General features: G+C 52.7%; 10 protein-coding genes across 10 annotated transcripts; 4 read left to right on the forward strand and 6 right to left on the reverse strand.

Moving 5' to 3' along the window:
- Positions 1-90: 90 nt before the first annotated feature.
- On the reverse strand, positions 91-1,362 carry QC761_115780 (uncharacterized protein; the record flags this gene model as incomplete). The annotated part of the gene is made up of 1 exon (XM_062874845.1): positions 91-1,362. The coding sequence occupies one exon, from the start codon at positions 1,360-1,362 to the stop codon at positions 91-93; it is 1,272 nt and encodes a 423-aa protein (XP_062738045.1).
- A 944-nt stretch (positions 1,363-2,306) lies between these two features.
- Positions 2,307-3,215, forward strand: QC761_115785 (uncharacterized protein; the record flags this gene model as incomplete). The annotated part of the gene is made up of 2 exons (XM_062874846.1): positions 2,307-2,768; positions 2,848-3,215. Exons 1-2 carry the CDS (start codon positions 2,486-2,488, stop codon positions 3,213-3,215), a joined length of 651 nt encoding a protein of 216 aa, XP_062738046.1. The 5' UTR covers positions 2,307-2,485.
- A 1,383-nt stretch (positions 3,216-4,598) lies between these two features.
- Positions 4,599-5,967, forward strand: QC761_115790 (uncharacterized protein; the record flags this gene model as incomplete). Its single annotated transcript, XM_062874847.1, has 3 exons — positions 4,599-5,131; positions 5,192-5,294; positions 5,350-5,967. 3 exons carry the CDS (start codon positions 4,599-4,601, stop codon positions 5,707-5,709), a joined length of 996 nt encoding a protein of 331 aa, XP_062738047.1. The 3' UTR covers positions 5,710-5,967.
- Positions 5,968-6,075: 108 nt separating this feature from the next.
- On the reverse strand, positions 6,076-7,751 carry PDB1 (pyruvate dehydrogenase E1, beta subunit; the record flags this gene model as incomplete). The annotated part of the gene is made up of 2 exons (XM_062874848.1): positions 6,076-7,197; positions 7,374-7,751. The coding sequence occupies 2 exons, from the start codon at positions 7,749-7,751 to the stop codon at positions 6,439-6,441; spliced, it is 1,137 nt and encodes a 378-aa protein (XP_062738048.1). The 3' UTR covers positions 6,076-6,438.
- Positions 7,752-8,759: 1,008 nt separating this feature from the next.
- On the reverse strand, positions 8,760-10,174 carry ERG6_1 (Delta(24)-sterol C-methyltransferase; the record flags this gene model as incomplete). The annotated part of the gene is made up of 3 exons (XM_062874849.1): positions 9,809-10,174; positions 9,391-9,747; positions 8,760-9,335 (listed from the first exon to the last, which is right to left on the reverse strand). The coding sequence occupies exons 1-3, from the start codon at positions 10,019-10,021 to the stop codon at positions 8,760-8,762; spliced, it is 1,146 nt and encodes a 381-aa protein (XP_062738049.1). The 5' UTR covers positions 10,022-10,174.
- A 1,006-nt stretch (positions 10,175-11,180) lies between these two features.
- On the forward strand, positions 11,181-12,344 carry SLT11 (Pre-mRNA-splicing factor slt11; the record flags this gene model as incomplete). Its single annotated transcript, XM_062874850.1, has 1 exon — positions 11,181-12,344. The coding sequence occupies one exon, from the start codon at positions 11,181-11,183 to the stop codon at positions 12,342-12,344; it is 1,164 nt and encodes a 387-aa protein (XP_062738050.1).
- Positions 12,345-12,382: 38 nt separating this feature from the next.
- On the reverse strand, positions 12,383-13,391 carry MZM1 (Mitochondrial zinc maintenance protein 1, mitochondrial). Its single transcript, XM_062874851.1, has 3 exons — positions 12,978-13,391; positions 12,741-12,917; positions 12,383-12,683 (listed from the first exon to the last, which is right to left on the reverse strand). The coding sequence occupies exons 1-3, from the start codon at positions 13,033-13,035 to the stop codon at positions 12,583-12,585; spliced, it is 336 nt and encodes a 111-aa protein (XP_062738051.1). The 5' UTR covers positions 13,036-13,391; the 3' UTR covers positions 12,383-12,582.
- On the forward strand, positions 13,008-14,844 carry zuo1 (Zuotin). The gene is made up of 3 exons (XM_062874852.1): positions 13,008-13,209; positions 13,267-13,633; positions 13,698-14,844. Exons 2-3 carry the CDS (start codon positions 13,340-13,342, stop codon positions 14,739-14,741), a joined length of 1,338 nt encoding a protein of 445 aa, XP_062738052.1. The 5' UTR covers positions 13,008-13,209; positions 13,267-13,339; the 3' UTR covers positions 14,742-14,844.
- A 1,947-nt stretch (positions 14,845-16,791) lies between these two features.
- Positions 16,792-19,779, reverse strand: QC761_115850 (uncharacterized protein; the record flags this gene model as incomplete). The annotated part of the gene is made up of 5 exons (XM_062874853.1): positions 16,792-16,865; positions 16,919-19,011; positions 19,076-19,239; positions 19,296-19,545; positions 19,607-19,779. The coding sequence occupies 4 exons, from the start codon at positions 19,777-19,779 to the stop codon at positions 18,456-18,458; spliced, it is 1,143 nt and encodes a 380-aa protein (XP_062738053.1). The 3' UTR covers positions 16,792-16,865; positions 16,919-18,455.
- Positions 19,780-21,057: 1,278 nt separating this feature from the next.
- On the reverse strand, positions 21,058-21,398 carry QC761_0017680 (uncharacterized protein; the record flags this gene model as incomplete). The annotated part of the gene is made up of 3 exons (XM_062872037.1): positions 21,058-21,092; positions 21,160-21,256; positions 21,345-21,398. The coding sequence occupies 3 exons, from the start codon at positions 21,396-21,398 to the stop codon at positions 21,058-21,060; spliced, it is 186 nt and encodes a 61-aa protein (XP_062738054.1).
- Positions 21,399-21,943: the final 545 nt, after the last annotated feature.

A 21,943-nucleotide genomic window follows, 5' to 3' on the forward strand; every position in this document is an offset into this window, starting at 1 on the left:
GCGCTGGCAACATGTGCAACATTACCCCTCCGTATGTGCACACAGCTCCCCCCGAACGTCCCCCTTCTCCATCATCCGTCCACAACCCCCCTAAGCCTCCCCAGCAACCTCCTCCTCCCTCGCCAATCCCTTCCTCCTCGCCTCATTCAACGCCTTCAACTTGGCCGTCCCCAGCCCAGCCACGCCATCCTTCTGGTTATCCCCCAACCACGGTTTCTTCGAATCCCCCAAAATCGTCCCCGCCAAAAAGTACACCACCATCCCAAAGATGATCAACACAAACGCAATCGGGTACATCCAGTGAATGCTATACCCAAACACCCTCGTCCCGATAATCACACCCCAAAAGTTGGCCGTCAGCAGGTTCACATCAAAAATCGCCGCACTCCCCATCCGCAAGATCAGCGGAACGAGTGAGTAGAAAATGAACAAGCAAAACGTATAACCCACCAACCACCCCGCCACATCCCCGTTCCACGTCGCGCCCGCAAAGCTGCTCCGATCAAAAATAGCCGCCTGCACCCCGTTGATGCACACCCCGAAAATGCCCAGGAACGAAAGAACCTCGTACATTGGCCTTTTGGAAACAAACCACTCCTCGTAGACATTCGTAATGCCGTAGAGCGTCGCCCCCAGCAGACCAAAAAGATCGCCCTTGATCATGTCCTTGCCGTTGCCGCCGTTGGTGCCGTTTATGTGATCGCTGGCGAGGAGGACACCCATGCCGCCGCAGCAGATGAGGATACCGGCGATTTGAACGGGTCTGTATCTGACCTTGAGGAGGAAAAATGACAGGATGACCACGCAGACGATGGCCCAGAAGTTGAGGAGCTGGGCAGACAGGATATTGGTGTACTCGTATGCCAAAACAGTGAAGTAGTTTCCCTGGACGTCAAAGAACGACAGGATGAAGTACTTCCAGCCGTCGCGCCACAGGATGGAGCGGTATTTGGCCCAGCCATGCTTGTAGATGGTGTATGGGAGGTAGACAATCGTCAGCAGGGCGTAGTTGAAGAGGGTCTGGAAGGCGGGGATGATGGTGTTGACGGAGCTCAGGAACGAGGTGAAGGTGTTGGAGCCGGTGATGCACAGCGCCAGGATTTGACCCAGAGCGATGATGGCCCAGAAGTCGACGGTCAAGAGGTAGGAGTACCACTTGATCTCCTGGCTTTCGAGGTGCTTGAGGCCAGCGGCCACGGCGGCGGACTCGGAATCGCTATCAGTTGTGTGGCCCTCGACACTGATTCTGGTGGTGGTGGCATGGGCGGTTGTCCCGTAATCACCGGTGCCGTCTGTCTTGGCCATGACAGGCTCGGCGGCCGTGTGAATGGTGGCGTTGTTGTCGTTGTTGTTCTCAGACATGATGATCCTGTCTTGATCTCTTGTTTGTTCTAGAAAAGTAGTAGTACTCTTCCACTTGAAGGTTTGGCTGTCTGATATGTGTAGTTATATTTAGATTACGCAGAGAGAGTGTATATCTTCTCTGAATAAGTCTTTCTTACGTCCCCTCGAGCAAGCGCAAAGACTCAAAGTCGCCTGCCGTGAAGTTACTGATGTTTGGCTCGACGCATCAACCAGTACGTCGAGAAGCTGAGAAAGTCGAGGGGCGCTTTGGAGCGGGAAAAACACATGTGTTATTCGGTGAGACGTTGGAGGGGCAAGGGGCAAAACAACAGACGGTCGAATTCTCGTCGGAAGTTGTTCTGGTTTTGAATAGAGGTGAGTGAGATCAAGCTGATGCTTCAACAGCTCTGAGGAGGTGAAAGCCAAGAGAGAAAAAAAAAAGACGACTTCTGGCGGGGCTTGTTATCTCCCGCAAGAATTGATTATCGATTCTTGGCAAGCAAGCCACGGTGAATTGTTGATCGGAGGGGTAGGCGGCAACCCTTGAAAATATTTGCGAAAAAAACCGTTGAGTGGAAGGAGCCCAGCGGGGCCGGCTTGACGTCCGTTCAAGTTCGCCGGGATTTGGCTTGGCACCCGCGGCGGAGGTGTGGGGGCCTCAAAAGCGGGGCACTCGGCAGACCCAGTTTCGGTGGGCGTGCCGGCGGGAAGCACTGCATCTTTAGTCAATGTTCTTTCTACACATATAGCTAACACAACCTTTGCAGGTGTCTGATGCCAATGCTTGTCCTGAATCGGGTTGCCGGCTTTACAGTCTAATGTCCGGATCAGTCTCCCATGTCGTCCAAACAAGCTCCTCCGGGCTGACACTGTACTCTAGGAGTATCGGTTTGGTTGCCATATCTACCTCACCTCAGCAAGTTGCCGACTATTTCGAGATGTGAGGGTGTATCGCTGATAAGTCGGGTATGCTTTTGTCCCGGACTTATCGACAACTTTCCAGTCAGCGCAACTGCTCATGCTTACAAATGAGATACCTGATGAATTGACGGTATAAAACGCTCGAAACAAGGCGCAGAATTCGGCAACCTCATATCCACATCTTCACCTTGCCTTCAGAATTCTCTTTCTGCTCTCGATAATGGTCCCTTCTGCTTACAACAAGCTCCAGAACAAGCATGTTCTCATCCTTGGAGGAAGTTCAGGCATAGGTTATGCCGTGGCAGATGGCTCTCTCGCTTCTGGAGCCAAGGTCACCATTTCCTCCTCTTCTCAGATCAAAGTTGATGCTGCCGTTTCTCGTCTGAAATCAGACTACCCCTCCCAAACAGACACGATTGTCGGCTTCCCCGCTGACCTCTCCAACCCAACCACGGTGGAAGACGACCTTGATGTCCTGTTCAAGAAAGCCGAGTTTACCCACGGTACCATCCACCATGTCGGTGGAGGCCGTCCTCACAACATCTCACATGCGCCTCGTCCTTCCCATCATCCTTGGTAAAGTCGCATCTCGATACCTGCCCAAGGAGAACACTTCCAGCATCACCATCACCAGCGGCTCTGTGACAAAGAAGCCGGCGAAAGGGTGGATTCTGATGAGTTATTATGGCGGCGGACTCTCCACTTTGGCCAAGGCGCTCGCTGTTGATCTCGCGCCGATCAGGGCGAATGTGGTTCGACCTGGCTATGTCGAGACAGAACTCTGGACGGAAGAGCAAAAGGCATCCACGGCCAAAGCTGTCGCCAAATCAACGCTCACGGGGGTGCCCGCCAAGGGCGAAGATGTTGCGGAGGCGTATCTGTGGTTGATGAAGGACAGCAACGTGACTGGAGCGGCGGCGGAGACGGATTCTGGTGGGCTGTTGGCTTAAGATGGTCGAATTGATGTTGATCTGCCGTTGGAGGTATTTGAAGGGAATGTCTCTTGCCAATATGCACAAGTTCTGTCGAAAAGTGTCAGCTGTCATGTGAGATTGATGGAAGGGTAACCTGCCCTAGATTCAGAATGGGATTGTCAACGTTTCAGAGAAAGACAAGAGTTTCCATGTTCCAAGGGTAGTATGTCAATCAGGGCGATCATGCACCCTTTTCTCGACCATTAAGCCCGGGGCCGTATCTTGAAGAACTCTCAACTTGCATCACTTGGTTTTTGGTACTTCGTGAACCTTTCGAGTTCATCAAGATAGATCTATTACAAGTTGAATTCATCGAATTGTCTTGTGTTGGAGCTTACATGGCTTACACGAGCTCGTTTAAGTGTTCTCCACGTGCAGGGTTCGTGTTGACATTCCGCCCAGCCAACTGCTCCTTCCTACCATCAGTTGGAATGTTGCTCCTTCGCTCCTTCCCCCTGATCTTGAGGCCACCGGGTATGACGTCCCCAAGATGGCGGAGCTTTGTAGGTACGGAATGCCCAACCAAGGCGCGCGTTTGTCTGCGACGTCCCTGTCAATTGGCACAGAATAATGGGTTTGGGATTCATCACCTGTTTGCACCACCATGGCACAACCGTTCGGGAGACAACCCGAGGAGCGCCTTCTTCAAGACCCAGTCACTCTGCTTCTGTTATTGTACCCCTGGTCTTGCAAGGCTACTGGGTGCTGCCGAGGGTATTACCATCTCAACAAGTTGCCATACGGCCGGTGCAACGAAGCGTCTCACAACCAAGACAGTACACACCCGCCACCTGCCCGTCTTTTCAAGTCTGGCGGTCTGGCTTCTCTGTCAACGAGATCTATTTGCCAGCGGCTATGGGATCTTGTTTCATCCAGGAACTTTTTATCTGATTTTGTCACCAAGTTTAAACGTCTTCCGGAACCAGTTCTTTTCACTCACAACCAAGCCAGGTTGACGATATCTCCTCTGCAGCGCGGGTAGCTGCAAGTCTCCTGCATCATCTCGATTTCGCCCTTCTCACCAAGACTGCCTCACTTCTGCTTGCATTAGAGACTGCTGTCAGTTCCCTGTGTCACCAGTGCCTCTTGTCAGCGGCCACCCGAACAGCACACACAAAGTAAGTGGACCCATTTCCCTGCCCGATCTTCTTCACCCCCCAAATCTCCCGCGTAACTACTTTCCCGGTCAGTTTCATCATGTTGCTCGACTTTCTGTAACTCACTATTATCGATCTGCACGCCGATGACCCCCTCTCCCTCCTGGCTTGTACACCCGCACCTCATCATACCCGTCTGATATATCGACGCAAAACTTGCCAACTGACCAACGAACCAGTCACCAGTTGGAATCCAAATAACATGATCCCATCACCCTCAGGAAGTCCTGGCCGAGGAGACCGACCTGTCTCAGACATCTTAGACTCGCCCATAACCAGATCACCGCCGCCACCACCGCCGCCTCGGAAAGAGTTCAAAGCCTACGGTCAAGACTACCAGTACGCCGAAACTTGGTCCAATCCGCTTCCAGAGTTTATCGTTCACAACCCTGGTACCAAGAACGACGACCCCGGTGCGCTAGAAGCAGGAACGGCCGGAGTTACGGGGGGAATTGGAGCAACGACCACAGCGGGGCCAAGACCTGAGAGTCTCGACGGCACTCAAGATACCAGTGCCAGCATGGATTACCAGGGGAATATTTCGCATCATCGTCCCGACACTGTCGGATCTAAGGGATCCGTCATGAGGGAAGCGGTCTGGGTACCGCCCTACGAGAAACCCTGGTACAGAAAGCTCACCCATCTTCAATGGCTCATCGCCACCGTTACTGTTCTCGGCATCCTTGCAGTTGTTCTTGCGATTCTGGGAGCGATGGGTATTCTAACCGGGACAGCGTAAGCAAACAGTTTCTCGGGTTGCCTTATTTGTTCGACCTGCTAACATGGTGTTCTCAGTGGTACTCAGTCGACCTCCGGCGCTGCCGACAGCACGAGTAGTGGAGCCTCAACATCATCTTCAACGACGTCATCATCATCACCAGCTCGACCAAGCCCAACAGTAAGTACTCATCTTTTCAGGAACATCTGCCTTTCAAAAAGCTGACACTGGGGAGTCACAGAATCTCGACAACTTTTGCAAAGACTCGGATTCGTTTCTCAAAGACGTCGGCATCTACAGCATCCAAGTCGATGGTACGACGAACTGGGAGCAAGGATTTGATTCGGCCACCACGGCGGAACTCTGCTGCAATGCTTGCTTCAAAGCTTCGAATTGTGCCGGCTGGCTACATACCGGCATCGACTTCACACCCTGCACGCTTTTTTCTCTCAAGGAGGGCATTTTCGACGAGGCAAAGGATAAGGACAAGTGCCCGAGGGGTCAGGCGAACGAGATCACTTTTAAGGAGGATAACGCGAAGAAGGGTGCCTCTGCGGCAAGGGGACCTTGTAGCAACGGTTTCAAGTTCGGCTAGAGGGTTTTCCCATTCATATTATTTTTCTGTTGAGTAGTATGTCTTGTAATTTTGGCCGAGAGGGGTGGTGGTTAGTTGGATGGCTATTTGTTACTCTTTTGTTCACTCTCGCTCAAGGGAAAGGGAAGGAGGGAGGAGATATTCCCCACGAAAGCCAGATCAATGATAGATATGTATGACATGGTAACTGGAAACAATGAGAGCCATTTTGGGGAGGGGATTATAGAGATTTAAGTCTGGGAAAGATGTTTTGATGATGGGTTCTATGTATATACTTCGACGTTGCGTTCAATAGCATTCTTTGTGACTGGCATGGGCATCAAGGCGTGAACACATTCAACATGATCCAAAAAAAAAAAAATACTGAGCACATGTACAAACATAAAAATAAACATTTCTTTTTTTTCCCCAGAGGGAAAAAGCCTGTCTATTTCGCCGATTATTTCACCAGTTTCCTTTCACACCAAACCAATGAATCCAACGAGACCGTCCGTTATGTATGATGGAGAAGCAAACAAGAAAGAACCAAAGACAAGAAAAAAGGAGAACGCAAAACTTTGGAGAGAAAACTCTAAAATCTTCATGGCTTTTTTGCATTCCTGGCTTGCTGTGTGTGTGTGTTTCCTGTACCTGTTCCGACCATCCCGCCCCTTAGCCACCCTTGCAATTAGCCACTTACACCTATCGTGTCCTCCCCTATTCTAAAAAAATTGTATCCGAGGGATCGATTTAAAGGCGAAGAAGCTTAACGGCCTGCTGCTCAATCGTCCCCTCAGTAGGGAAACTCATCTCCTCCAGGCCCTGGGCATACGGCGTGGGCACATCAGCACCAGTGACTCTGGCGGCGGGGGCGTCCAAGTAGTCAAATCCATACTCCATCGTCAACGCCAAAATCTCAGCACTGACGCCAAAAGCAGGGAAGCCAGACTCGACGGCCATCAGACGGTGCGTCTTCTTGAGCGACTTGATGATCGTCTCGATATCAAGAGGCTTGATCGACCGGAGGTTGATAACCTCGACATCGACACCGTACTTCTTCTTAAGGTTCTCAGCCGCAACAAGGGACTGCCCGACGCAGCGGGAGAGGGTGACCAGAGTCAAATCCTTGCCGGAGCGCTCAATCTTGGCCTTGCCAAAGGGGATGACAAAGTCGTCCTTTTGAGCCTCGGCCGACATGGGGAACGACTGGCCGTACATGAGCTCGTTCTCGAGGACGACGACGGGGTTGGGGTCGCGGATGGCAGCTTTGAGAAGGCCCTTGGCGTCTTCGGCGGACCAGGGGGAGACGACCTTGAGGCCGGGGATGGACCCGTACCAAGCAGAGAAGTCCTGGGAGTGCTGGGCGCCGACGCCGGCGGCAAAACCGTTGGGTCCGCGGAAGGTGATGTTGCAGGGCTGGATGCCGCCCGACATGTAGAGGGTCTTGGCGGCCGAGTTGACGATTTGGTCAATGGCCTGCATGGCGAAGTTCCAGGTCATGAACTCGCACTAGACATTGAAGAAGACATTGTTAGCGTATGTAGTAGGGCTAATTGAGTTTGGCATTGTCATTTTTTGACAAGCTGTGGTGGTGGTGTGGTGCAGTGACGGTGATGCGCGCTTGTGGTGGGGGGATGCGGTGCAAAGGCGGGATGCGGGATGCTGCTGCAATGTGAGGCACTTACAACTGGGTGCAGACCGCTCAGGGCGGCACCAATGGCCAGACCGGCGAAGCCGGACTCGGTGATGGGTGTGTCGATGACACGCTTCTCGCCGAAGCGGTCCAGGAGGTTCTTGGTGACCTTGTATGCGCCATTATACTGGGCAACCTCCTCGCCCAGGATGAAGACCTTGTCGTTCTGCTCGAGCTCCTCGGCAAGCGCCTCGTTCAGGGCATCGCGGACTGTGTACTCCTTGACGCCGGAGGCGTCGGCATATGTCCGTCTTTGTACGCCGGGGATGACGGCGGCCCTGGAGAGGAATGGCGATGCGGTGGCCGGACGGAGGGCGGAGGTCCTCGCCGTGGCAGCAAGACGAGCCGCTGGTCGGAGATAACGCGACATGACTTATTTTTTGATGGGGAAAAAAAGCGAATCCACAGGGGCACTAAGTCACAGGAGGGGAGGGCGGGCTTTGAGTGCTGAGCTCGCTCGATGTCGAAGGGCCCGCTCAGAAGAGGTTGAGGCACAAACGAGTGCAAGATCCGCGAGGTCCGGAGGAGGAGGGAAAAGTGGTGATGCAAGAGGTGAAGTGAAGGTCAGCGCCAGAGGGAATTTTTTGGTCCTTTCACCTAATCGATGGAAGTTTGGGACAGCTCAGTCGGACTCTGGAGCGTTGAACCCCAACGACAAATTACGCGCTAGCTCAGGATCGGCTTAGTGAGCTGAATCCCTGTCCCTGTTCTGGTCCGCGCTCGGGAGCTTGGCCGGCCAAACCCACGCCAAACCTTCCACTTGACAGCTCCCAGGGGTCCACAGAAGCTGATGCCCAGTGGGGTGTTCAAACACTTGTCATGATGAGATTGATAACTCCGAAAGCACATATGGATTGGAAATACTGACATGTTGGTATTTGCATTGATGCGGAGCAGTTCGGTAACGTTGGGAACGACACCGGAGTCCTCCCTCCCGGGCATCCGGTGTGCATTCACGCCCGCCGCGATATCCTTTGTTTTTCGGGGCTTACCTGGGGTGTTACAGCGACCGGCCAAGCAGCGTGGGATTGGGTAACCAGATCTGAAATGCAGTGACCGCAGGACCCGCAACGGAGAGCTTCGATGCAAAGTTCGACCGAGAAAATGCTGACAAGTCAAAAAGTACAAGATGCAAAGGACGAAGGTGGCTTGGGTTCAAACGAATCAAATGGTATTATATATACAACGAATGCCGAGCCAAGCCGGGTGCTGTCAGAACCCTAGATGACAACCTCCCATTCTCGGTGACTATTATAAGCAATTACAGATTTTCTATATCTCCAATCCAGAGGGCCGTTTCCCATCCTTTTCATCCGCATCATTACGCGGCCCTAGGTCATCCAGTCGTGTGTCGAGATCTTCATGCGAGGGTATCTTTTTAGTTGAGGGGCTTCTGGCCGATCATGAGGTACATTGGGGTGAAGAGGTCCTTCTTGGCACCGGCGACGAGACCATCGGCACCCTTGGCGAGGGCATCGGCCGTCTTCTTGGTACCCTTGGGCGCAAGACCGACCATCTCCAAGAAGCCGGTGAAGACGTGCACGGCACGGCGACCGGCCTTAGTCATGCGGAGGACGGTGAAGAGATCAAAGTACGACTGCATGTACTTGGTCTCACCAGCAATACCCCAGTACCATGGGATAGGGTCGTCACGCTTGGCAAGATCCTCGTGGTGGAGGAGGTTGAAGCCAGCATCCTTCATGGCCTGGATACCCTCGGAGATGGTGACCATGTTGGAGATACCGTCACCCTCCTCGATGGCGAGACGGATATCCCTGTGCTCGAGGTTGTTGTTGTCGTACTTGTCGGTCATCAACCACTCGTACACACCGAACTTGCCGCCGGGCTTGAGCACTCTGTAGATTTCGCTATAGACGCCAACAAGCTTGGGGGCGTGGACGGTGGCCTCGATTGCGTAAACGGCATCGAAGGAGTTGTCAGGGAAAGACATTTGCTGATACGAGTTAGCACCGTTGCCAGGTAAACGTGACTCCGGAGCCTTGACGTACCATGAAATCACCCTTCACATATTTGAGCTGGCCAGAGAGACCCTCCTTGACGGCGTACCGGGTGGCGCGCTCAATCTGGTAGTCGTTGTTGTTGAGACCGGTGATGTGGCAGTCGGTGAACTTGGCGATCTCTCTGGCGGGACCACCAATACCGCAACCAACATCCAGAACCTTGTCACCGGCCTGGATGCCGATCTTCATGGCGAGGTAGTGCTCGTGACGAGCAATGGCCTGGTAGAAGCTCTCCCCGAGAGAGTAGCGGCAGAAGTGGAAGGACTGGCCCCAGCCATACTCATACAAATCGGTGGCCAGGTTGTAGTAGTGTCTGGTCAGAGTCGCGTACTCCTTGGTGCGGGCCTGGATAGGGGTATGGTCAGTACGCGTCTGGAGCACAAGGTGAACAGCTGATGGGACCCACCTCTCTGTCGGCGTCGGTCTCGTTCTCGGCGGTCTTGTTGTCGAAGTGCTTGAAGTACTCGTCAACGGCGACCTTGTTGGCCTCGGTGTCCTTGGAAAGCATGGCAGCGAAACCACCCTTGGCTTCCGTGGACTTGCCGTGCATGGCCTTCATGAACTCGGCATCGCGCTTGTGGTCCTCCTTCTCGAGGGCGATTTGGTTGGCGGAAACCATGTTGAATGTTGAATTAGAAGGGAGTGAATAGAATAATTAAACCGAGTACTGTTGGAAGAAGCAGACAGGGAGAAGGAAGATGCGCAGAGACAGGGACAACGGGATGATGTAGCGGTGGGCAGGCCTTTAATTTATGTAGGGAAAAAGTTTCACGGCCCCTTATTGAAAAGAGCACATGGGGTCGACAGGCCAGCAATCTCCCGGCGCGCTGGAGGGGCGGTAGCTGCCACTGAAGCCCCACAGCAAGATCCATCGGATCCAGGAACAAGCAGCGGGAGAACTCGAAAACGCCATATCATTGGTCAATGAATGCACTAATGCCGAATACGGCAACCATTTGGAAGTTGTTCTGCTGTGAGCCAAGCACAACAACCCTCTGATCAATTGCATGTGCTCAGGAAACTCGACCCCCTTATTCGCACCCGTACTCGGGTGTAAAGGCATACAACAGCGATTATGATAATTCTGTGGAGTTTGGAACCTCTGGTGAACATATTGACATATCAGACTAGCAATGCGTGGCCAGCGAATACGCATTGGTGTCTTGACTGACAGCTATGCTATGCGGTATGCAGCTGGAGGCGGTATGGCTCTCGCCTAGCAACGGTTACTGTCAGTTGGTAGAGGTATCACAAGAAGCGGTAAAGCATTGACGTGCTTCCTAGAACATCTTCTTCGCTTCGACAGGCTTCGAAGTTTTGCAAGGGAGTGAGAAGAAAAATCCAGAGCATGTTATCTTGTTTTATCGAGATACTTTGTTGATATAGAACATTGAAGTGAGAAATGTGCATCATGTGATGTCGAGGTTCGCGAGTTTTGCGAATACGAATACGCGGCCAAGAAACTGTTAGAAAGCTTTGATTACGGCCCTCAGCCACAGCTTGTCGTAGTGTGTGGCCACCGATAAGACTTTTATCGGCATTCTCAGAACCCCTGCCAAATTTCCAGCCACAACCCGACATCACTTCTATTCATCAGCCTTGTCATCGCTTGCGTTTTTGCTGCAACATCACATCACCCCCGTCGCGCAGATTTATCATCGAACCTCCGTTCACTCTCCAACCTTTGCCATCGCGGTACCCGATGCTCAATACTCATTGCGAAATACAGTGAAAATACACCACTCAACACGTGCGATAGCGGCAAGAGACCGACCAAGATGCCACCACAAATCAAACAAGACCTGAACCGTTCTGGTTGGGAGTCCACCGACTTCCCCTCCGTGTGCGAAAACTGCCTGCCTACAAATCCCTACGTAAAGATGCTCAAAGAAGACTACGGCGCCGAATGCAAACTCTGTACGAGACCGTTCACCGTCTTCAGCTGGTCCGGTGAGGGCCGCGCCCACGGTCGCAAGAAGCGCACCAACATCTGCCTGACGTGCGCCCGCCTCAAAAACGCCTGCCAATGCTGCATCATGGACTTACAGTTTGGCCTACCTATCGTCATCAGAGATAAGGCGCTCGAGCTTATCGCGCCGGGGCCCCAGAGCGAGATCAACAGGGAATATTTTGCGCAAAACAACGAGCAGGCCATCCAGGAAGGGAGAGCAGGGATCGAGGCATACGAGAAGACTGATGAGAAAGCGAGAGAGCTGCTGAGGAGACTGGCACAGAGCAAGCCCTACTTCAGGAAAGGGAAAGAGTTGGATTCGGAGGGCAACGCAGTGTCCGGGGGGCCTTCGGGGAGCGGGAGCGCAACGGGTGGAAATCCGGCCGTTGGAGCCGGGCTTGGCGGTGCTGGACCGATCCGAACACGAGATTCAAGAGCGGCAGCTGCCGTGGGAGCGAGACCAGGAGGTGGGAAGAGGGGACCAATCCCTGCGAATGCCCCTCCACCTGGGCCCAGGGACTGGATGCCGCCTTCGGATCCGACCATCATGTCGCTCTTCGTAACCGGGATTGAGGACGACCTTCCCGAATACAAGATTCGGGACTTTTTTAAGTCCTTCGGAAAGATCAAATCCCTGGTGGTGTCGCATATGACCCACTGCGCTTTTGTCAACTACGAGTCTCGCGAAGGAGCCGAGCAAGCAGCGGCTGAGTGCAAGGGGCGCGCGGTGATTGCCGGCTGTCCTCTTCGAATCCGATGGAGCGTCCCGAAGGCTATTGGAAATATGAACAGGGAAGAGCGTGGACAGATGCTGCGCGATGGGCGATCTGCATTCCCTGAGGCCAAGAGGAAGGCCAACCCGAAAGCCATTGAAGGAGGAAGTGGTCAAGAGCAGGGTTCCTCTGCTCATGGTCAAGACCAGGGTGGACTGCTTGTTGCGCCACCTCCAGGACAGGATGACGTTCAATATGCTAGTCTCGCTGGTAACTAGGGAGGAAAAGTCTTTTGTGTTTCTGATTTCGGCAAGGCGTTTGGGAGGCTATCATTGCCACGGGATAGTTTAGGGTACGGGAGATACACCACTGCATCTGCATCATGTCATGTTATACTATTGTTACATTGTTGTACACTGAGGGGTATCATAGACGGCTATTCAATACAAGGCGAAACAAAATCGCCAATACGCCGACATCTTTGCGCATTTGTTCCTGTCCACACATCAACGTCCACTACATCTCAGAGCAGCACTTGACCCCAACCCTTGGGTTCTTGTTTGCAAACTTGATCGACTCGTTGTCGCCTCTTTCAGTGTGTTCGTGAATCCGGAGCTCTATGTGGTGTGGTTAGCGCCACTCTTTTACTTGAGGGTTGTCGCAAGGGCATTTACTGTATGTGTTATCCTCCTGCTTGATACCCTGTACAACGTTGGCCTTCAAGAAAGCGGCAACCTCGTCGGCATGCTTCAGAGCGGGTTCGATTGAGGGGTCCGAGGGAGGGAGGGTGGCCTTGTCCCGGAAGGCATTACGAATCGACTCGCGGGCACCGGTAAGCATTCGAGTATCGCCTGACAAATAGACTTGTTAGCTAGGCGCACATGTACAAAAAACCCATGGACATGACATACCTTCAAAGGCAATCCTCGCGGCACGCAAGAGGTTTCTGTAGGACTGGATGGCGGCCATTGTGATATAGGACAGTTGCTGCTCAACTCGGACAAGAGGAACAGTTCGAAAAGTTCAAGAACTGCTTCAACATTGCCTGCCCATTGGAAACACCCGAATGGGCTGGAACAACGAGGTTGATGGGGATGTGGACCTGCATTTCCAGTGCATATGATTGGCCACACAGTACTTAATGTGGGTCTTCAAAGTGAACGGCCCAAAAAAAAAACCAGAAGTTCACCAAAAAAAAAGTGCCCCTCCACCCCAAGTCAACTTTGGATCTCTCCAACAGCCTGTCGCTTTTGCAGAACCAAACACCGCAAAAATGGCCACTCCCATCGTTGTACCAACCCCTCTCCTCGCCCTCCCTGAGGGCTGGACTGCCGAGAAGGACATCAAGACCGTCGGCAAGCTCAGCGGTGCCACCCAGCGCACCCTCGAGCCAGTTGGTCCCTACTTCCTGGCCCATGCCCGCCGTGCCCGCCACAAGCGCACCTTCTCCGAGGATGACCGCATCCAGGCTCAAGAAAGGGCCAAGAAGGTCGAGAACGATGAGGATAGCGAGATCAGCGAGCCCGAGGATCCTATGATGCTCGCCCGCGATGCCAAGGACTGGAAGGTTGGTGGTTCACTTGTCTGTGGTCAAAATAGAATGGCACTAACCCGACTTTTCTCCAACATAGCAACAAGACCACTACAAGGTTCTCGGTCTCTCCAAGTACCGCTGGAAGGCTACCGAGGAGCAGATCAAGCGTGCCCACCGCAAGAAGGTCCTCAAGCACCACCCCGATAAGAAGGCCGCCGCCGGTCGCACCGACGACGACAACTTCTTCAAGTGCATCCAGAAGGCCACCGAGGTTCTCCTCGACCCCACCAAGCGCCGCCAGTTCGACTCCGTCGACGAGGAGGCAGATGTCGAGCCCCCCACCAAGAAGCAGCTGCAGAAGGGCAACTTCTACAAGCTCTGGGGCAACGTCTTCAAGTCTGAGGCCCGCTTCAGCAAGATCCACCCTGTTCCCATGCTTGGTGACGACAAGTCCACCAGGGAAGAGGTCGAGAACTTCTACAACTTCTGGTACAGCTTCGACTCCTGGAGGTCGTTCGAGTATCTCGACGAGGATGTTCCCGATGACAACGAAAACCGTGACCAAAAGCGCCACACCGAGCGCAAGAACGCCAACGCCCGCAAGAAGAAGAAGGCTGAGGACAACGCCCGTCTCCGCAAGCTTCTCGACGACTGCTCTGCTGGTGACGAGCGCATCAAGCGTTTCCGCCAGGAGGCCAATGCCGCCAAGAACAAGAAGCGTCTCGAGAGGGAGGCTGCTGAGAAGAAGGCTGCTGAGGATGCTAAGGCTGCCAAGGAGGCTGCTGAGAAGGCGGCTAAGGAGGCCGAGGAGAAAGCCAAGGCTGACCGTGAGGCCAACAAGAAGGCCAAGGAAGCGGCCAAGAACGCCGTCAAGAAGAACAAGCGCGTTCTCCGTGGCTCAGTCAAGGACGCCAACTACTTTGCCGAGGGTGATGCTTCTCCTGCCACTATCGATGCCGTCCTCGGTGACGTCGAGCTCATCCAGGGCAAGATTGAGCCTGAGGAGATTGCCGCTCTTGCTAGCAAGCTCAACGGCCTGAAGGTTGCTGATGAGATCAAGAGTGTCTGGAAGGCCGAGGCCGAGAGGCTCATCGGTGCTGGCAAGATCAAGGAGGGCGAGATCAAGGCTTTCACTGCCTAGATGTGGTGTTTATAAGCGTTCGCGCATGAGCATATGGAGGTGGGGTGATACCATGATGACTGATGGATAGACAAATAGATGGCTTGGCCAACAGAGCGAAGACAGTACCTAATATTTGACTACCATACTTGTGCTACGAAAGAAAATGATTGACATGGAATTTGATCTAACAGGACCTGTATTTCCTTCCATTCGTGGCCTGGCGTCCTGCCCTTTCGACAAGAACCAAAAATCGCAAGACCAGACGACCCCTGAAAGCCTCCGCCACTTCGAGCCCAGGCAACCTCACTGCTACCACTGCTGCTACTGCTGCCACCGCTAGTCCCGACATTTTCTTCCGCTTGTTGTCTTCTCTCCCCCTCCAGCTCGGCCTGTTTCCTGAAGCACTCCATCCGCTCCTCTTCGTTCTTTTTCGACTCTTGCGCCGACTTTTCTTTATAGCCCTGCTCGGCACGATGCAACCTGTACAAGCACTGCTTCCAACTGTCTTTTTGTCTCTCTTGAGGGGTCGCTAGGAAGAGGGGCGTATGGCATCATCCGCTCTCCGTTCATTTTGTCCTGTTCCGTTGGTGTGCTGTTGAACTTTTGTCTGAGTCTACCCACGAGTGTGGTCCGGCCAAGGGGGGTGACGGGGACGACGGGGATTCCAAGAGTGGCGTATATCATGAAGCTGGTCCGTTCGCAGAGGAACATCTGGGATAGGGCGGGGTGGTTGGTGGGGAGGGCGGCGCAGATGCGGTCTGGACCGGGGGGATGCTGGTTCCTGGGTTGTGGAGGGGGAGGCTGGCGACGTCGTGGATCCAGGAGAGGAGGCAAGAGAGAGGGGCATGATGGGGCGGGAGGGGGGAAGGACGAGGGAGGTGCAGTACCAGAGGCCGTGAGGCTTTTTCTTGTCTTCTTTGGAGAAGTCCTGGAAAATGAAGGCGAGGCTTCGGTCTTGGAGGGATTTGAAGTGTTGGGTGAGGTGGGAGAGATGTGGTGCGGTTATATGTGGGCGTCTGGTGGTTTGAGATTGGAATAGGCGTTCGGCGTAGGTTTGTGAGGAAGTTGGAGATTGTTGATTCTACATCTGTGGGATTGTGGCCGTCATTGTCGTGGCCGCAGTAGTAGCAGGTTGAGGGGTTGCTTTTGGGCGCCAGATGTGAATTAAGGATGGTGTTCATGAAGGTACTGCGGACTTTGCTCAATTTCCCATTTGGTGTTCTTCTTGCCTGGGTGAGGGTTGATGAATCATTCGAAGCAGGCGGAAGCGATTATGTCGCGCATATTAGTTGATGGGTTCAAGAGCTCAGCTATGAGGAAGAAGGAGCGGTCTTCGAGGATGCTGTATTTGATGTGCTGTTTTACAAGGTCCTTGAACATCTGGTACAAACCATGCTGAGCCTTTTGCTCGCACAGTGAACGGAGGACATTGATTCCACACAGGTGAATTGAGGTTTTGTTGCAAGTTCAACTAGTAGAGAGCATCGATATCTTCTGCTTTTGAAAAACGGACTTCGATATCTGCATCAGTAAGAGCTTGTGGATTGCAAGCTGGATCCATTCTGATGGTAAGGTAGTGTTCAAGAAAATAGGGAGAGTGTAGGCCATGGGAGACAGGTGGACAAGTGTCTAAGGGTAGGCTGTCTTTATACCTGAGAGGTTGAAGAATTTGGCTATGACTTGAGTTACTATACCAGACATGGCGAAACCTGTTGGCAACTGCTAGTTTCGTGACTACAGGAGTAAAAGAGACCCAACGAAGATTGAACTCCTGTTGGTCCGTGATTGAGAACACATGCATGTATACAAGAGACGAAGCAGGCATCAAGGTACTTCGTCAACCGCCTTACCCCTTGAAACAATGTTAACTCACTCATTGTTGACGATGTGAAACTATCACTACCGTCGGTGTGGCCGAGATGGTTCAACTTTGAGTGGCAATTCGACTCGCTAAAACATATTGTTCTAGATCACCTCGCCACCGTTGTTGTATTCGTCCCAATTGCTTGCTAGATACCTAGACACATATACTCTGGCTACTTAGGTAGTAAAAAAGCTGCTACTATTTGCTTGCTTGTATACCAACGTTACGAGACTCTGACATGCAACTTTTGCTGCAGGCTAAGTGAAATCGCTAAATACCTATCCAGAATATCAGCTACCTACCCTACCCATATATTGTCGGTAAAGCTCACCTTGACCACCAATTTCCAGAGATGAAGATACCTAAAAGCTGTCTTGCCTACCAACACTACACGTTATAGCTCTCTACCCAATACTCCTCCCTCCATCTCACCTCCTCCTCTCTCTTCCTCCTCCTTCTCATTGCCTCTTCTCTCATCCTCCTCCTTCGCGCCTCCTCCTCCCTCTTTCTCTCCCACCACCGTCTTCTAGCCTCTTCCTCCCTTCTCCTTCTTTTCCTATTCTCATGCTCCGGTTGACCGCCCAGACTAACAACATCAGACATCCAGTTCAACATCTGCCCCAACGCAGCCTGTCGTTCCTCAGCATCACTCCCCTGATTGAAACAGAGCGAAAAAGGCGCATTCACCCAAACCCCGCTCCCCTCATCAATCGGCCGTCTATACCCCGCTGTTGAATCCCGGGTTCTATCTTGCAGCACTGCAAAACCCTCTGACAGTAGGTGGAGCCGGGTGCGGGCTCTGCCGTCGTCAACGTAGTCGGAATTGGTAAAGTACTCGGGGATGGTATGCTCAAAGGTGGTAACCTCCCTATCCCAGTAGTCAGGTGGTAAATTAGATCGATACCCCTGATCCTTCCCCTCTCCGGCGGCAACGACCCGTTTGTTGAAGGTGTGGGAGATAACTTCTTTGCTTTCGGTCTTGGAGGGGGTGGGGTGGTCGGCTAGCCATTAGAAGCAGATTGCTGCGAGGAGGGTCCCGGAGGAGGGAGAGGAGGGTTTTGACTCGACGACGAGGTAGAGGGAGGTGCAGTCCGAGATGCAGTGGCTTTGTGTACTGGCTTAGGAGGTTTCGGAACGTGCGGTAGTCTAGGTGGAAGCGGCGGTCGTGGGAGAGGTCCGGGAAGATGTGGTTCCATATGGGGAGGTTGAGGTTGGTGGGGAGGGAGAGGCTGAGGAGGGCGGGCAGGTCGGATTGTTGGGCGAAGCGGACGTGGATGTTTGTTTGTGATGTCAGGGTTGGCAAGAGGGTTGTTGGTGACGGTGTGAGCAGGGATGTAGGTGTCAGGTTTGGGTCTTCTGTGGTGAGTGCGGGACATGGTGGCGGTTGGTTGGATGGTGTGATGGGAATGTGTTGGTGATCGAAATGAGAGAGATTCGTCTTCAATGAAAATTCAAGTACAGCTTAGACACAATATAAATATCGGGGTAAACAAGAATGGATTGGAATGATGATTGGTAGGTGATCAAATGGGAACAGATGTGAACCAACTCCAAGCTGAAGATATATGTTGGCTGTAAACAAAGAGGCCAGTCACTGGGCTACATGTGAAATATCACCAGATAAAAGTTACAGGTGCCACAGGCCCAACAACGTAGTAGACTCAGAGAGCGATATGACAACTGCAGAGCAGTCCACAATTTTGAAGAGCAGGTGTCGAGCAAACAAGCCAAAGGCAAACACTCAGGCAACAACAAACGCCCATTTCACAACAAGAACAAGCTGTATTCGCTCCCCGTCAACAACAATGAATTCAAAACTTCTCAACTGTCTCCAATCCAAAGCATCTTCACAGCCGCCCCTTAACCAATCACTCATAAACATAGCAGAAAGGCCCATCGACAATACTGTTCAGGTCCCTGATCTTGTAAACCTTGTCGCCCACAATCCCCAAATCAATATTGTCATCCAAGCTCTGCTGCCTGCCACCACCACCAAAGCTCATCATCGACGTCCCGCCAGCAATGGTCTGGATGCGGGTGTTGGTGTCCTGACTCTGCCAAATGGTCCAAGTGCGATCAATCATTCCATGATGAACCCAGAAGGCGGGATCATTAGGGCTGGTGTAGAAATCACCACCAGGGTCACCAGCGATGGTGAAATGGCCAGCAGCGTGGACACCAATACCAGCACCGGCACCGCCGAAGCCACCACCAGCGCCTTGCATCACGTTCTGGAAGGTAAGAACGTCACGACTGTTGGTGATGAGGGCGGCAATGTCCTGGGTGCGGGCGTAGCGGGAGGTGAGGTAGTTGGAGATGTCACGGCGAAGGCAACGGGTGTTCAGACCGTAGCCATCGGAGCGGGGGTTGCGAGGAGGGGCAGGGTCGACGGCAGGGGAGACAGGGCCAAGGCGGACAGTCATGCTGCAGTGATAACGTTGTCAGATTCCCGTGATCTCACTAGCATCGGACAAGTGGGAAAACAAACTTCTTGAACGGTCCGGTCTCGACGCAGCCGCCACCGTTGCCGGCGGGAGCAATACCGGAAGATCTATGATCGATCTTCTTGCCGTTTCCACTGAGAGAAGTGTCGCTACCATCAAAGATAGGAGACTTCTCAGGGTCCTGAGCCCAGCGGCCCCAGTCCCAATACTATATTTTCTTGTCAGCTTGGAAATCAAAGATCCCAACTCCTATGAGCGACGTACCGGGTGGCTCCCATTGTAGTTGCACTCCTTGACAAGGGCTTGCTCAAAGGCCCACAGGTAGTATCTGTGCCATGAAAGGAAGCTGCCGGTGTTGTGGATGGACATGGTCTGCTGCATGTGAACGACGACAAAGTCTTCATATCTGGTCTTGGCTCCAGGGAACTGTGTGGGGTTGAGCTTGGATGGCTTCTCCATCAGGCACAACAAGGCGGCGATGTAAGACTTCTTCTCTGCGGCAGAGATGTCACCCCTGGTTTCAAACTCATGTTAGATTCTGTCTCTCTGAAGATTCATGAAATGATCAGACTCACCACTCTCGGCGAACCTTCAAGTTGGCCTTGGTACAGGTCTTTGACTTGGCCAACATGGCGTCGATAGCCGGACGTCCCTTCTTCTCAAGGTCTGAGACTGCGTCACCCGAGACGAGGCCGGCGAGGAGGAGCCATGGCACTGCCAGGAGTGCAAAGACAGAGAAACGCGCCATGATTGAGCCGCGTTGTGAGCAGGAGCTTGAACTGACAGAAAGATCTCATGAACTCAGGAAAGTCGGGCACCGGGCTAGTGTTTATAGTCCCTGTCCCGCACGGGATCTTCCATAGTCCCACTTGTTGTTTCCTTCCTCGAATCGTCCGTTTCTTGCCTGCCAGGAGCCACAACACCCCCGGGTAGCGTGGTCGGCAAATATCGTCCGCTCTAGACTCCCCAGCCTGTTTGTACCAACTCCAGATGATGACCCAGAGAACAGGGGGCAGTATAAACAAGGATCTTCGCTAACGGCGGCTGCAACGTTGGGTAGTCCTGTATGCTGGCACCTTCGGATCACGGCAGATGGTCAGCGAGGCTTTGAATATGGAGAAATTGCAGAGGGCTCATCTAAACGAGGCGTGTCCGTCCGGCTTTCGACTTCGGTTGACCCGGGCGAAAATAGTCATTGGGCATATGATGTAGAGAAAGAGGTAGGGTGGGTGCGGGTTCATTACCGGCGTAAGCAAGGGTTAGTGAAACAACATAGACCTCGTGGGCCATCATGAAAGTATCCAGCCCTCTGGGAGCATGAACAGGACGGCCGCAATGCTGCCGACTGGTCCAAAATGCTTTTGCCTCAATATACTCTGTGGGTTTTCGTCAGCTGGCAAATCTGGGGTAATTAGCCTGAGTAGACGGAATGGTTGCGCCCCGCGATATGGTATTCCGCCTTTGGGTTGCCCCCGGATTCTTGACAAAGTTTGCAGCTTCGGTTGCGTGGCTTGCATTTTCTGCGTTGCTACATGGTAACATGCAGAATTGTGCGTGGCCCGAGTGCTAAATGAAATTGCTGGTCGTCACGTTATTGATGCCCATGTTTTCGGTTGGACTAGGAGAAGGCGCTTCGGAATATTGCTATCGTCAGTTACTAACTGCTTGTGGGCCGCATAGTAGTATTTTCTATCTATCTGTTGTTTACGTGAGCTTGGCAAAACGTAGTGTCGGCTGTTGGTTGGACTGCTTCCAATCTTTGATATTCCCTCATGGCCCAGACAAGAAAGCACCACGCAGCAATGCCACAGCTCCCTTTTGCAATTCCGTCCCGGCAGCCGAGTCCAATGAAACACCAGCACTGGTCAGAACGTATTTTTCCCGGAAGGTTGAGATGTCGGGGGTGTCTGAATCAAGGCACCCAACGTGGGTCTCCCACACGGGCTCGGAACACTTCCGTGGGATAGTGTTGCTGGAAGCGAAAAGCCAATGAAAAGGAGGGGGTTATAAGCCAAAATGGCAGGAATTACGCAGTCGCCATATATTGAACCTGCTTGGCCGCTGGAGTTTGGTCAGGAAAAAGGACACTCGCCTTGGTATCGTTCATCCTGGAACATGATCTACGCACCAAGGCGTCCTTGGGTGCCCTCAGGCTTCAATGTGAAATCGGCAGATATCTTGGTTCGGATGGCGTGCCGAATCTGAAAGTGACACTGAACCTTTGCCTATGCGGCTTGGTGTGGTTGGCGTTGGATGCCCAGAATGCTGAAGTAGGGCGTTGTATTCATCCACAAGAAATTGCGATGAAAAAACTGACGCGCTGTCACTTTCTGGTAGCTCAGAATTGAAATAAATCCAAAAAGGCATTTGGTTGAATATCAATACCAAGTGAATCAAGTCTGTGCGACTTGCATTCGGATGACACGATAATATGATGCTTGACATGATAATATGATGCTTGACATGATAACAGTGGGCCGCAAAATTGCTGACAGATTTGCAAGGTGCCAGTCATGGAGCGGAGACTTCTTGACAGCCTGCTGAAATGACAGCTGAGGTTTAGAGCGGTTTGATGGACGGCAGCAGCGACTGCCTCTCCTCTTTGGATCAATATCAGTGGAGCCAACTGCGGGCAGGCAAGAGAGAAATCCTTCATCTTGATAGATCCGAGTGACCTACGCGTCTGTCGATTAGTCAGTTATCTCTTTTGTTTCTGTAGCATCTATCATGAGTTGGCTACCGCTCCAAGTCGGCTTTGAGAGACTGATATCACTCCACCTAGGTATTCTAGGCAGCAAGAGTTCCCGGGAAGATAACTGGCCGATAAGGGAATGAACTGAAAGAAACACTGGAATTTTAGAAGGAGCAGCACAGTCACGTAAGTGATGCGAAACCGATGTGTGGCTGATGCT

Source organism: Podospora bellae-mahoneyi (genome assembly GCF_035222275.1).
Source record: "Podospora bellae-mahoneyi strain CBS 112042 chromosome 1 map unlocalized CBS112042p_1, whole genome shotgun sequence".
NCBI lineage: Eukaryota > Fungi > Ascomycota > Sordariomycetes > Sordariales > Podosporaceae > Podospora > Podospora bellae-mahoneyi.

Bases quoted from the DNA above. Each gene is read 5' to 3' on its own strand.
- MZM1 (XM_062874851.1), bottom strand. From the start codon at position 13,035: ATGGCCGCCATCCAGTCCTACAGAAACCTCTTGCGTGCCGCGAGGATT. The intron at 12,918-12,977 runs GTATGTCATGTC...TCTATTTGTCAG, and splicing joins CGCGAGGATTGCCTTTGAAG to GCGATACTCGAATGCTTACC. The intron at 12,684-12,740 runs GTAAATGCCCTT...CACACCACATAG, and splicing joins GCAGGAGGATAACACATACA to AGCTCCGGATTCACGAACAC.
- zuo1 (XM_062874852.1), top strand. From the start codon at position 13,340: ATGGCCACTCCCATCGTTGTACCAACCCCTCTCCTCGCCCTCCCTGAG. The intron at 13,634-13,697 runs GTTGGTGGTTCA...TCTCCAACATAG, and splicing joins GCGATGCCAAGGACTGGAAG to CAACAAGACCACTACAAGGT.